At 41.8% G+C, this 12315-nt stretch overlaps 1 protein-coding gene across 5 annotated transcripts in view; it reads right to left on the reverse strand.

The window, feature by feature from the left end:
• Positions 1 to 1483: 1483 nt before the first annotated feature.
• THRB (thyroid hormone receptor beta) overlaps positions 1484 to 12315 on the reverse strand; it is a 328683-nt gene continuing 317851 nt past the window's right edge. For all 5 annotated transcript variants that reach the window (XM_090284392.1, XM_090284394.1, XM_090284395.1 and 2 more), the window contains 2 exons: positions 10442 to 10700; positions 1484 to 6341 (listed from right to left, as the gene is read on the reverse strand). In XM_090284392.1, the coding sequence (XP_090140518.1) occupies positions 6100 to 6341; positions 10442 to 10700 (501 nt within the window). In that variant the 3' untranslated portion in view covers positions 1484 to 6099. The remainder of the gene's footprint in view (positions 6342 to 10441; positions 10701 to 12315) is intronic.

A 12315-nucleotide genomic window follows, 5' to 3' on the forward strand; every position in this document is an offset into this window, starting at 1 on the left:
CTAAGATGAGCTGTCATCTCGGGTGGGATGCCAACTAAATTTGTCTTCTGCCATCTCTTCATTCTAGGTTATTAGAATTGTCTAGGTTTGTGACATAATATCAGCACCATAACCCAAATCAAGCGATTAGATACCATTTTAGTTTTGGGTTGGCTTTGTTGTGTAAAGGGGTTAAGAACTATACCTAGTTGGAATATACATGTAAAAAAAATTCTCCAATAGGAAATGAATAAAATAATTTCTTGGGGAAGAGGAATGAGTTCGTTAGTTTGGAGTTGAGAAGTACATACGTACAAAAGAGACGAATATAAAAGTTATACACAGTTGTTTGAATAGAGAATGGGAGGACTCAGAAAAATAGTGCTTGGAACTGAGCTAGCCCAAGGAAATAATAAATGCTTGCTGCATCTTACCTGGACTTGCCTCTTTCATGAGTCAGGTAGGATATAATCAGATACTTTCTTTGGAAAGTGTTTATTTGGTTCATGTCCTGGCCAAACCATGCTGAGCATCCTCTATGTAAAGGAGACCTCATTACTGTACTAAAAATGGATATGCTTCCAGACTTGACTTTTGGTGTGGACACTTGTTGCTTTTGTTTGCTTGCTGTTCCTCCCCACTTCGTACAGTAGCAAAACTTAGAAGTTTCTTTGAGGAATTATCCCTGCCCCAACTCTTAGTCCAGATGATTATCCCTCTTTTCCCACTCGGTTTCAGGATTTCAGACAACTGACTTCAAAGGTAATCAGCAAATCTCTCCTCCTTAGCATAGCGATTGGATCGGGATTGGGCACAGGACTCAATTTGGGCCACGGAGAAGAAGGCCCATGATTTTTACTGGAACTGTGGGGCAAAGAAACTCTCCACTGGTTTGAAGCTGCAAGGCTAATCTTAGTGCTACTGGGGGCCACCTTAAGGTGAAAGGCTATGTGAGGATGAAGTCTATGTGAGGAAAGTTCCTGCAGAGGACAAGAGGCAGCTCCTGACAATACTGAGTGAACACCCCTATTCAACCATGCCTGAAGCTGCCTACCCCTGGACATTCCAGCGTTATAGTCAATAAATCCCCTTCAACCTTAAGCTAGTTTGAATTACCTCTTTGTCCATCATGACAGAAAGAGTCCTAACATGTGTTCAGGGCAATGGGGATTAAGATATATGTTGATAGCAGCTATTTGTATAATTCCATTAATGATATTTTGAAACACTTTGAGATAAGATGAGTATATTCTTTGAGTGGCAAAAATTTAAGTCTTCCCTCTTCATTCCATCTCTGTGGCCCTCCCCCATGAGACTTTTACTTGTCTCTTTCCTCTCCCTTCATACCCTCCTCCCAAGGAAATTTGCTTCTTCTAGTGGATGTTTGTGAGACAAATGCCCTCACACCCCTGTTTCTCTTCCTGTGGAAACAGGTGAGATGAGAAGAGCAGGCAATACTGTGCCTATTGGGAAAATAATAGTTAAAGAAAGACAGAAAAGTACATCTGTTATAAGCTTTTTCTTTTTTCTTTTTTAGAATTGAAGCTTATGACTTTATCTACGCCCACTATATTCATAATTACAATTTAATGTCTGCATACAAAAGCTATGTAAAAATCCGTTTTTCCCAAATATACAAATTTTCTTTTTGGACAGTTTAAAACATTTTGATCACAGATTTCAACCGTTTTAGAATGAAAAAAATATTACTAATCTAGCAATATCACTTAACACCGTTTGCAAAACACAGATCTTCTGATGACTGTAAATCTTTTCCTATACTGTAGTACTTTTATAATTCTTAGGGCATGAAAGCATTATGGGGGGAAATAGTGCTTTCTGGGAAGAAAGCAGAGAGATCTAATTTGGCTCTATAATTGAATGAAAATGTGACGTTAATTAGGTAAACCAAAAGCAAAAGTGGGGCAACATCAACTCGTTCATGCCCTGATGTCTTCTGTATCAACAGTACGTGTGGAATTAAATAAAGTGTCTTCTTTTGTCTTACATTGTGCTCCGTAATTTACTTGAGTATTATCTGAATCCTGAGGAGGACAAATTTAGATCTGATTGTCTTGTGCATAAGGTGGGTCAGTTTTAACTGTGCAACAGAAAGCAAACAGCGTTTTACCTGCAGGATATTGCTCTTGAAGGCGGCATTCATTAGTTAATGTGGAGACACGCTAGAAATGCACTCGTTTTCCATTTGCAAACATTTATACAGCACAGTAAAAATTCTGTGATAAGGCCAAACCTTTTTTCCCCCTAGTCTTTTTTTTTTTTTTTTGCATGTGTTTTTAATGTATTTTTTTTTAAAGATTAAAGTAAAACATTTCAATTGTAAAAAATACACACCGGGCAAATCCTTACCTGGATAATAAATATCTACATCACATTACAATAAAATTTCTTCTCTATAAAATTTAAATATGGATTATAGTCTATCACTATCAAAAGAAACACTATGCTACTATTTCCATATTATTAAAATAACAGGAAAATTACGAGCTTATTTTAGAACCTGATGCCGTAGCCTTTGGAAAGGGCAAAGAGATTCAAATGTCTGTAAGCGCTCTCCTTTTGAAGAGGAAGTGTGGCTTGGTTATTCACTTAAATTCAGTTCGTGAAAAAGGTTTAGCCTTACAAATGCTGGCTACATTTCAAAAACCATAGGACTGATTTCATAATTTATGACTCATGCAGCAAAAGGTCAATATGACACGAATAGGTTAGAGCTTCACAGAATAAAATGTATCACTGACAATGACATGCCTTGAGGGCGTTCAGCAGTTCCACGGAGGCCAAGATTTGGGGGGCTTAGTGTTGAGGAGGGGCCAAGGCTTGCACACCTGTTCACGGAAGAGCCACAAGAATGACATTGTTGGAGCCAAGCCAAGCCCGGTGGTCCACCCTGATGACAATGACAGCGCTGCAGACCGAGGAGGTGTCACTCGGACACAGGTGAGGGAGACCATTGGGCTGAGGCATCAACACGGCAAAGCGCATTATTGAGGGCAGAGGCTCACTTGACTAGAAAAAGCTCTAAGGTGGCACATGGTGTATTGAGCAGAATCATAAAGAAGAAAAGACCTTACTTTTCTCACTATTTCTGAAAATACTGCATGTCTAAATTGAAGAGCAAAGTACACTTGAGGGTAACATACACACAGACACACACACACACACACACACACCACTCATCCTCGAAAGATAAGTAATTTATAAATAAGAATCCCAGTTGTACAGGTGTGTTCTCCTCTCCTGGGATGTCTCCCCACTGTGAGGGGTTTCAATCAATTCCACACTTGATCTGACAGTCTGGACACTATTTTAAAAAATGTTTAAAAAAATCCAGAGCAAATCCCTCCTAGTCGAGTTTTATGAGATGGAGTCTTGAGATGTACTAGGTTCCTCAGTCAGTTACGGAAGAAATGAGTCACTTTGACCCCTAGGGTCATAATCCTTTGAGTTCTTATAACCTTTCCTTTCAACCTGAAGTACTTTAAGGCTTGTCCTCCTCAGCATCAACAAGATTTTTAGATCAGCTGCTTGCCTGTTTAGGGTAATCATTTAAGAAGCTGAGGATCAAACATAAATTTACTTGGGGCTGGCTGGATTACTGTAGATATACTGTACTGTTTGGCCAATGCCCAGTCCTGGTTAATCCACAAAGCATTCCAATTTTGCTTTAGATCAGGCTTTGTACTTATATTTGAATCTGGGTGTGTCTAAAGTAAGGGGAAATCTCTGTCAAACAAATCCAGGAGGCTTTCTTGGGAAGGCTTGATGCCCAGGGAGTGTGCGAACCTTCCAGTCCCCCGCCTCTTTTCTCCCGTTCATCCCCTTCTGAGGGAAAACTTGCCCCGCACCATGAAGCTTCTCAGAGTTACCCAGGAGCTAGAAGGTGACTGAGGGGTTATGTTTCAAAGGGAGTCAACAGAGGGAGCTGAGATGTTAACCAAGGTAAAGGCTGCCTAGAGAGAACAAACCCAAAAAACTCTCTGTGGGTGAAGTCAAAGCAAGTAGTCTGCCCATGAACTTCATGTTTATGCTTTTAATCTCTTCACTTACTTTTTTTCTGTGGTTAGAAATTTCCATAGCGATGTTCTTGTTTCCTTTCCCCAGAAGCCAATATAATTGCTTTAGTGCAGTAAATATACTTTTCCTCTGATTATTTCCAGTCACACTTGAGACTTTCGATGCTGTCCCTCTTCTGTTTACAAGGCTGTCTTGCCTTTCTCTACATAGCTGATGAGTAGTGTGTCAAATTCTTATTTTGAATCAATACCAAATATACTTTCCACATCTGTTAAGAGGGCCATATTTTTGTCTCCTAAAGGTAGAAATTTGAATATTAAAGACCATCAAAAGAACCAGATTTTTCTTCCCTGAAATTAGTAAGAATATTAAGGATAGGAAGGAGTTTAGAGTTTATGACTTACTCACCAAGACCCAAGGTGAGAAAACCATGACCAAATCTACCAGGGTCATAAATCTACCAGCTGACAGAGCACAGGTTACAACTCAGGTGTCCTGACTTCTGGACCAGTTAAAAAAAATTAGCCTGCTTGGTTTTCACAGTGACTTTCATTCCTTTGTTTTCAGGTAAATCTTGCTGATATGGCTTATTTTCCCCAGTATTTTCAGGATAAGGCAGTACAAGGTAGGCTAAGGAATTGTGTGTATCTACTAGGCCAGGGAAGAATGAGATACATTCAATTGAGTGGGGACATTCTTTGCCCATTTCTGAAGCGGAAGTGATGAGGCATCACCATTTGTTTTCTGGGTCCAAGCTGCTCCAACGTTTGTCATCAGGGAGGTGGGCTGGGTGAGGAAGATGAGTGAGGGGTCATGGTCATGGTCTGTGGGCGTGTCCTGTTGAACCTCTTTCAGGGCAGTGCTATAAGTGGGACAGAGAGGGTGAGCGGCTGAGCCAGTCTTTGCTTAATGATAGAGTCAGAGGGAAAAGGAGACCAGGAAACATTAGTGAGTAAAGAGCTTGAGGATCCAGGACCAGAAGGAAGCGTCCTGCAACCATCAGTACGTGAAGTGGGCTCTCAGATTCACTACGTTTCCTTCCACTCGGAATGTAACCGCACTAATCTCTCCTTAGGATTCCTCCACAACCAGACTCAACTTTCAGCTCATTATCTCTCTTTGATTAGGGGATTGAATCCATACGGAAATCTGTTGTCAGCTCAGCGAAGATGCAATCAGGATAAATACCTTCAGGAGTTTGGGAGATGATGGATCAGATGTCATTGAATAATGACAACACTCTGTAATGAGGCTTAATTTCGATGGAAATGTTCTCTGAGCCATAACTGCAAAGAAGCCTTTCGACTGTGAGGTAATGCTATGTGAATTTTTGGAAACTGTTGACTCACTGACATTGATAAAGATTTCTAAATTCTTTGGGCTCACTGAAGAAAACGGTTTTCCTTGTTGGTCTGAATCAGTCAAGTACCTGCACATCTTAGTCACGCCTTGTGTAACTTGAATTCAATCATAGGATTATAAGAACTCCAGTGAAAGAACAACTGATTTCAGGGAACAGACATCTCTGTACATCCCCAGTGGTGCTGCTGGGAGAGAAAGAAGGTGGCTGAAGAATAAACATGCTCTAGAATACACAAAGATTTTGTCCCGACCTTTCCTTGTCAAGCTGAAAGCCACGTCTAACCAAAGATGGTTCGTGTCCTGCTCACTTGAGCCCTGCAAAAATCAGAATTGGATCAAGACGACCACATTATCTTGGTTTTAAGGCTTCTTTAGTCTTCTGCCGTGCCACTTTGCTTGCTTGAGTCTCTGACCAGGGACAGATGGGAGCTGGTGATGGCTTGGTGCTGGTGAATTAATGATGGTCCCCACCCCACCTCCATAGCTGTAAAACCTTCAGAGCATTCACATCAAAGGACTGGAGAACAAAATGCAATAGTTACAGGTACCCGCATTCAAGGGGCAATTTCATCCATGTCTATGCCAAGGACTATCTCCCTTTCCCCCTAAGCAATCCCTCCCGACACAAAGAAACAAAGGAACAAACAAAAAAGATCTAGGCAATGGAATGAAATGACACCCAGCAGTGCTGTAGGAATTCTGAGAACGAAGTCAGCCAGTCTAATCCTCAAACACTTCCAGGAACAACGGGGGGAAGAGTTCTGTGGGGCATTCCACCTTCATGTGCAGGAAGCGGCTGGCGTGGCAGGCTCCGATCATCCGCAGGTCTGTCACCTTCATCAGGAGTTTTGGCCAAAAGTGTGTCACGTGGTGTTTTCGGTAATTGATATAGTGTTCAAAGGCCAGCAGGAAACTATCTTGGTATTTTTCTATTCTCTCAACGCAGGCAAGCCCTGGGCGATCTGAGGGGAAGAAAGAAGATGGATGTTACTTCAGAGGGTGGGAAGGAGAAGGCCTGCCATGGGGTTTAAGCCCTTTAATGTGAAAATGAGCAGATCTGGGAACTTTCTAATTCCTAGGAGTGAGCCTGGGAGCCACGTGAACTCTTGGGCATGGAGCACCAGGATACCAGGGTGTGGCATCGTTTATGCGAAGGGGCCTAGTGCTTTGTTCGGGACACCTCTGGTTTAGACAATCACCTCAATGGGTGTGAATGGCAGTAGCTTCCTCGTAGGGCCCAGGAGGAGAAGCCTCACCCTGAGAGCTGACATGCTGAGCATAATGAAGGAATGATTTTGGGTTTGCACTGGCCCCCTGGCTGAAGAAGGAGGACCAGCATGGACACGCACAGACCAGGGGACATGTGAAAAGACATTGGGGACATTGCAGGAGGCCTGGATGTCCACAGAAGAATGTTTGACTATAAGGATATCCCGTCAAGACAAAGAAGCGCACATCCAATTTTAGTAGTTTGCCAGGCCTGTGATGCACCGCTCCTTCCCTTCCCTTGAGCTTTGGAACATTGTTACCTGTAGCACCCTGTGTTGGTGGTGCTGTAGGAAATTAAAATAGAAAAAAAGGGGTGTGTGTGTGAGTTATGCCAGAGTCGCCCCATGCAGAGAAGAGTCACAGAGGGAAAGTGGAGTGAGAGGAGACCAGGACCATGTGAGGTCTGGGAAATTGTCCCACGTCTTGGGGGCACCGTTGGTCTTCCCACTGCTGTGGGAGGGGACTCCAAGCAGTTTCCAGAAAATGATAAAGAGGTGTCACAAGAAGGCTGGGTGACTGGGGAATATCCAGGCTGCAAACACTTGCATTATAAAAGTAATTTGTAAGACGAATTCCTCATATAGCTCCAGGAAGCCTACCACCCCCTGCCCAGGTCTGATCATTTAAAGTCACACTCCAAGTGTCCAGTGATTGAAGTACCTGCATTAGTAAAAACCTATATAAGGTTCTGCTTAATCCAAAAGGAAAGAGCAGGGTTAATGCCTCAATCCACCTTTCTGAGTCTAAAAATACTCATGTATGGGCTTTTGGAATCCCCTATTCAGCTCAGATTGCAATTGGTGCATTTTTATTTATCTATTTATTTTTCTTTCATATCTGATGTTGCTGCTCTGTGGATCTGTTCACTCCCTCTCTCTCCCACTCCCCTATCTTCTCTCTTTCTTTGAATGTGCCACAGGATCCTTTAATTTTTGATTCAAATAGAAAATCAACACAATATTGCTCTGACATGTTCCTTTAAAGGGAAATAATAACCTGGGTTTTGTGGCATCAGACTCTGTCCTTTGATGAGTGATAAAGATAAGGGGGTCATATAAATGATGTAGAGAAAATGAAAGGACATTTTGATGATGCTCAAGTTGTACTAAAAATGTTTATGAAAAGAGAAACATTTTTAAAGGTCAAAGACTTTTTAACAATCTAAGACAAAAATCTCTCAAAGGTATGTCTTTCAGATCATTTCCATTTTGACTCTCTGCTTATCACTGTAGGACCAAGGAACTTAGCAGTAATAGTTCTTAGAAAAGTCTTTGAAGAACAGGCTTATGATTTTGTGTACACGAAATGCCAGACAAAACAATGGGGCTTAGAAGACAAGTCTGAGGAGGAACTGGAGCTTCAGGGCACTGATATGTAGCTGTCATTTGCCAGATGTAAAGGGTTTTGTAACATTTTCCAGGTCCTGGCAGCACGAATGAGAAGTCCCCAGATCATTTCAGGTGGGACAATTTCAGTTAAGTGTGTCACATGGCCGTCAGGCAGGCAGAATTGGGAAGAATCATTCAGTTAGGTGTTTGATAGAGTTTGGGGTCACATTCACAATTTTTGTCATTTCCACATCCTCGCTTTGTTTCCTTAAGCTGTTAAATTGACTCACTGGAGAGGAAACTTCGTATTATTCGATAAATAAAACTCCATTTGCTGTAAATAGAAGATAAACCACAACAATGGGTACGTGGCAAAGACCTTTATTACATTTTAGCTGAAAGTTCTTGTGGAAAACTGTCCCTGAGATCTGCTCTCTCTTTCTTAAAAAGGAAGGTTAGTAAGCCTTAGAGAGATGTTAAAGACTGACTAGCATCAAACTGAATCTCTCTTTGTTCCTTATTTAGGAGATATAACCAGAAAGAAAATTGTAAAAAAATAAAAGCTTTCTCACATTGATTCTGTGTTATTTAAAACTGGCTTTGTGCCACTAAAATCTCAGCTAAAAATTACCTTGAATCCCCCCCTCCAGGAATATAATTCCATTTACATAGTTCAATTTCTTTATTTTAAAGGACACTGAAGCCCAGAGAAACTGGGGGTTCATTCAGGGTCACATAGGGAGGTCTTAGAAAAGCTGTAAGTCTTATTTCTCCTGAAGGACGTCAGGCCCCAGTTTCTTGCTGGCCGTTGACTGGAGACTGCCCTCAGCTCTGAGAGGCCACCTGCAGCTCCCTGTCATGTGAGCTTTCCCAACATGGCCAAGAACTTCATCAAGCCAGCAAGGAGAGTCTCCACAGCAAGTCTGCCGGCAAGGGGGAATCTTATATAACCTAATGTAATGTGACCACATGGGAATGGCACCAAATTCGCCATATTCTGTTGGTTAGAAGCAAGTCTCAGGTTCTGCACACACTCAGCAGGGGGCGATTGTACCAGGGTGTGAACATCAGCAGGTGCGGAATGTGAGGGGTTAACCTAGACCCTGCTCACCACAGTGTTCGAGAGGATTATGTTATTTTATCTACTTATGTATATTTTTGAAATTTGCCATAATAAAAACAATTATTTATTTTTTAAAAAAATCTGCCATGCCTAAATTTTCTGTAGCAAATACATTTCTAGATCAGCTTAAACAAAAGGAATTCTACTGAGTTAGTCAGGAAGCATCAACTCTATAAAGGATTCTCATTGTGCTTGTGACCGATATTTTACCTATGTATTATCTATCTATTCAGCCATTTACCCAGTAAGCATTTCTGGAATCCCACTAAACACTGTTCTAGGTGCTACGTGCACAATTAGACACATCTCTGTCATCAAAAATAGTCCAGAAGGAGAGATGGACCAGCCCAGCAGATGGCTAGAGTGTGGAATGACAATTGCTGAGATGCAGCTAAACTTAGGGTCCTCAAAATGAAGATGATGACTCAGAAACCACCTTCTATTTAAAGACTAGCTCTCCTTAAAGAGTCTGATGTATTTTGCATTTCTTATTTATTGTGACATCATCCCTGAAGAAAAAGGTGTCCGCATTATTATTCCCTCTTCACCCAGGGGAGTTAGAGGTCTTGATAACGGCTGCTGTCAGGTTAAAGGTGGCTTTGCCATTGCTCCCAGGTGAACTCTTGAATCTGGGCTGGTGCCGGGACCAATTTGGACAAATCTTGTAGAGTGAGGCAGAAATGATGCTCGATGACTTAAGACTGGGCCTTAAGACATCTGCACCTTCTGCTTTTGTGTTCTTGGAACGCTCCTTCTTGGAGTCCACCCACCATGTACGAAGTCCACTACCTGCCGAGCAAGAAGCTGCACAGGGAGAGACTGGAAGCTGTGTTTGATGTTTCAGCCCCAACGCCAGCCATCTTGGATGTTTTAAGCTACTCAGCTTTGGGATGGTATGCTATATTGCAATAAATAACTGAAACTTAAGTTGTAGCTAAGCCATGGACAAATTCTGGCCTTCACTCTCAATTTCTTCATCCAGAACTTGACGCAGAATGGTGTGGTCACTCATTCCCATACCCTGTGTCACAAAACCAGAATGGGACAGATTTGGTCAGCTACCATGAGGCAGGTGGGGTGGTGTCGGTTGAAGGTGGGTCATTTCATAGTCTTGTAAATGGCTCCTTTGGTTCTCTCCCACTACCCTGGGCAGCTGCAAAAAACATACACATCTGACACCTTCCCTCAGTTCCCAGCCCATGGGCAAACTCCCAGTTGCTCCCTGAAGAGTGAACTATGATGCTGAAGCTAAAGAGGGATTAAAAACTCATCAGGGATTGGAATTGGCACCAGACAAGCAAAACCTCTTTTGACATCGAGTAATGAGCCTGGGCACACTTACCTGAAGACATCAGCAGGACAGCCTGAAGGAGAGCTACTTCAGTGTCATCCAGGTTGAAAGAAGACAGCGACATGCCCAGGTCAAAGATGGCGTCCGACACTACCCCGAGACCCCCGTTTTTGAGCTGGCCCCGTGTCACTGCCATCTCCCCATTCAGGGTTAAAGTCTCGCTTTCTGGGTCATAGCGCACAGCGGCACGGAGGGACATGATCTCCATGCAGCAGCCTTTGAGGAGGATGATCTGGTCTTCACATGGCAGCTGAAAAGAACCAGCCCACATCAGCAAAGAACGAGTGGACAAGGCCAGGCAGAAACAACAGGCGTTAATCCTGAACTCTTTGGGCCTGCACTCTTGGTGGCTTTTCCCTGCCTACTTGGCTCCAGTCTTTCAACAACCATTGTTTCTACCCCAGGTTGTAGTTTGCATTTCTTCTGTGACTGACCTCCAACCTGTATTACAGTCATGTGTGAAACTGCTAATAGCCCATTACTCTGGAGTTTGTAGTATAACGCAACTAACTGCTTGAGAGCTGGGTTTATGTTAAATTTACCAACACTTTTGTCTTATATACAGCTCCAATAATCAACAGATGACTCTACTGTTTAGCTTGTAACTGTGCTTCTCTTTGTTTGTTTGTTTGTTTTGAAGTTTGCTCCTTGAGTCTCTTAAAAGGCTCAGAATTAGAAAGTCCCTTATAGATGCATATTACCCATGAGGCGCCGAGATGTATAAGCTTTGCTCGAGGTCACCCAGTGAGTTAGGGGCAGAGGTGAGACCAGAATTCCAACTCCTGGCTCCTAGGGTTATAATCTCACTACTTATGGCACCAGAATTACTCCACACTCTGTATTGTTCTGCCAGTGTGGCAATTTCTTTGTAAGCTAATTGGGTTGCTTTTTAATTAGGATTTGTGATAATGTGATAACATCAATAACAAATGTTAAAAAAGAACTTTGCTAAGAAAAGTAATTAAAAAAATTAGAGCTCTATTTTCTGAATGGGTAGAACATTTAATTAAATGCCATTATCAAAATAGGTTGAAAGGCTATTAGTTACTGGGTTTTTTTTTTTTTTTAATGAATTGGGCATTACGCCAAGATTTATATGCATCACCTTATGTAATTTTCACAGAACTCAGGAAAGTACATATTCTACTTCCAGTTTTATTTACAGATGCAGAAGTCCAGGCACCGAGAGGTTGAGCAACATGCTAGGGGGTGGTCATAGGAATGTTTTGTGAATAAGGCTAGAATTTGAAGCTTTATCTGTTGGAGTCCAATGCCAAGAGAAGTAGAGAACACATACTTTGAAGTATTTTGGGTGGGTGGGACTAAACTTCCGTAAACAGTGAAAATGTAAATTACACATAATTTTCATCTCTTCATTAAGCACGTACCAATTCTTTTTTTTTTTTGGAACTACTCTTTTCAACAACCAAACTTCAATTTAAGTTATATAAAAGTAAAAGTAATATTACTAAATACATTTAAAATATGGGGTATTTCATATTTTCTACTAACCCAGCCTAGTCACTTTACTATTTAATTTTGCTTAGCTTTTTCTGCAGAATAAAAGTCATTTCATATTTGGTTCTGGAATCTATATATGTAAATTACTTCCACTCATTAAAAGAATGACTGTGATTTGCTTTTGTTTAGGTTCTAATTTGTATTCCTCCATTCCATGCTTGGATTCCTGGCCCAAGAACATGATAGGAAATAGGAGGCCTGAGATGGGATAGATCCTGTCCAGGTAAGATAGAGGATTGGCTGAAGTGGGCAGAGGCTGGCTCTAATATTTAGGGCAGTGGCTCTGACTTCAGCCCCATCAGGATCCCTGAGGGTTTGTTAGCCACATATATTGCTGGTCTCAC

The sequence above is a fragment of the Furipterus horrens genome, unplaced genomic scaffold (assembly GCF_987537825.1).
Source record: "Furipterus horrens unplaced genomic scaffold, mFurHor1.1.pri manual_scaffold_7, whole genome shotgun sequence".
Lineage (NCBI taxonomy): Eukaryota > Metazoa > Chordata > Mammalia > Chiroptera > Furipteridae > Furipterus > Furipterus horrens.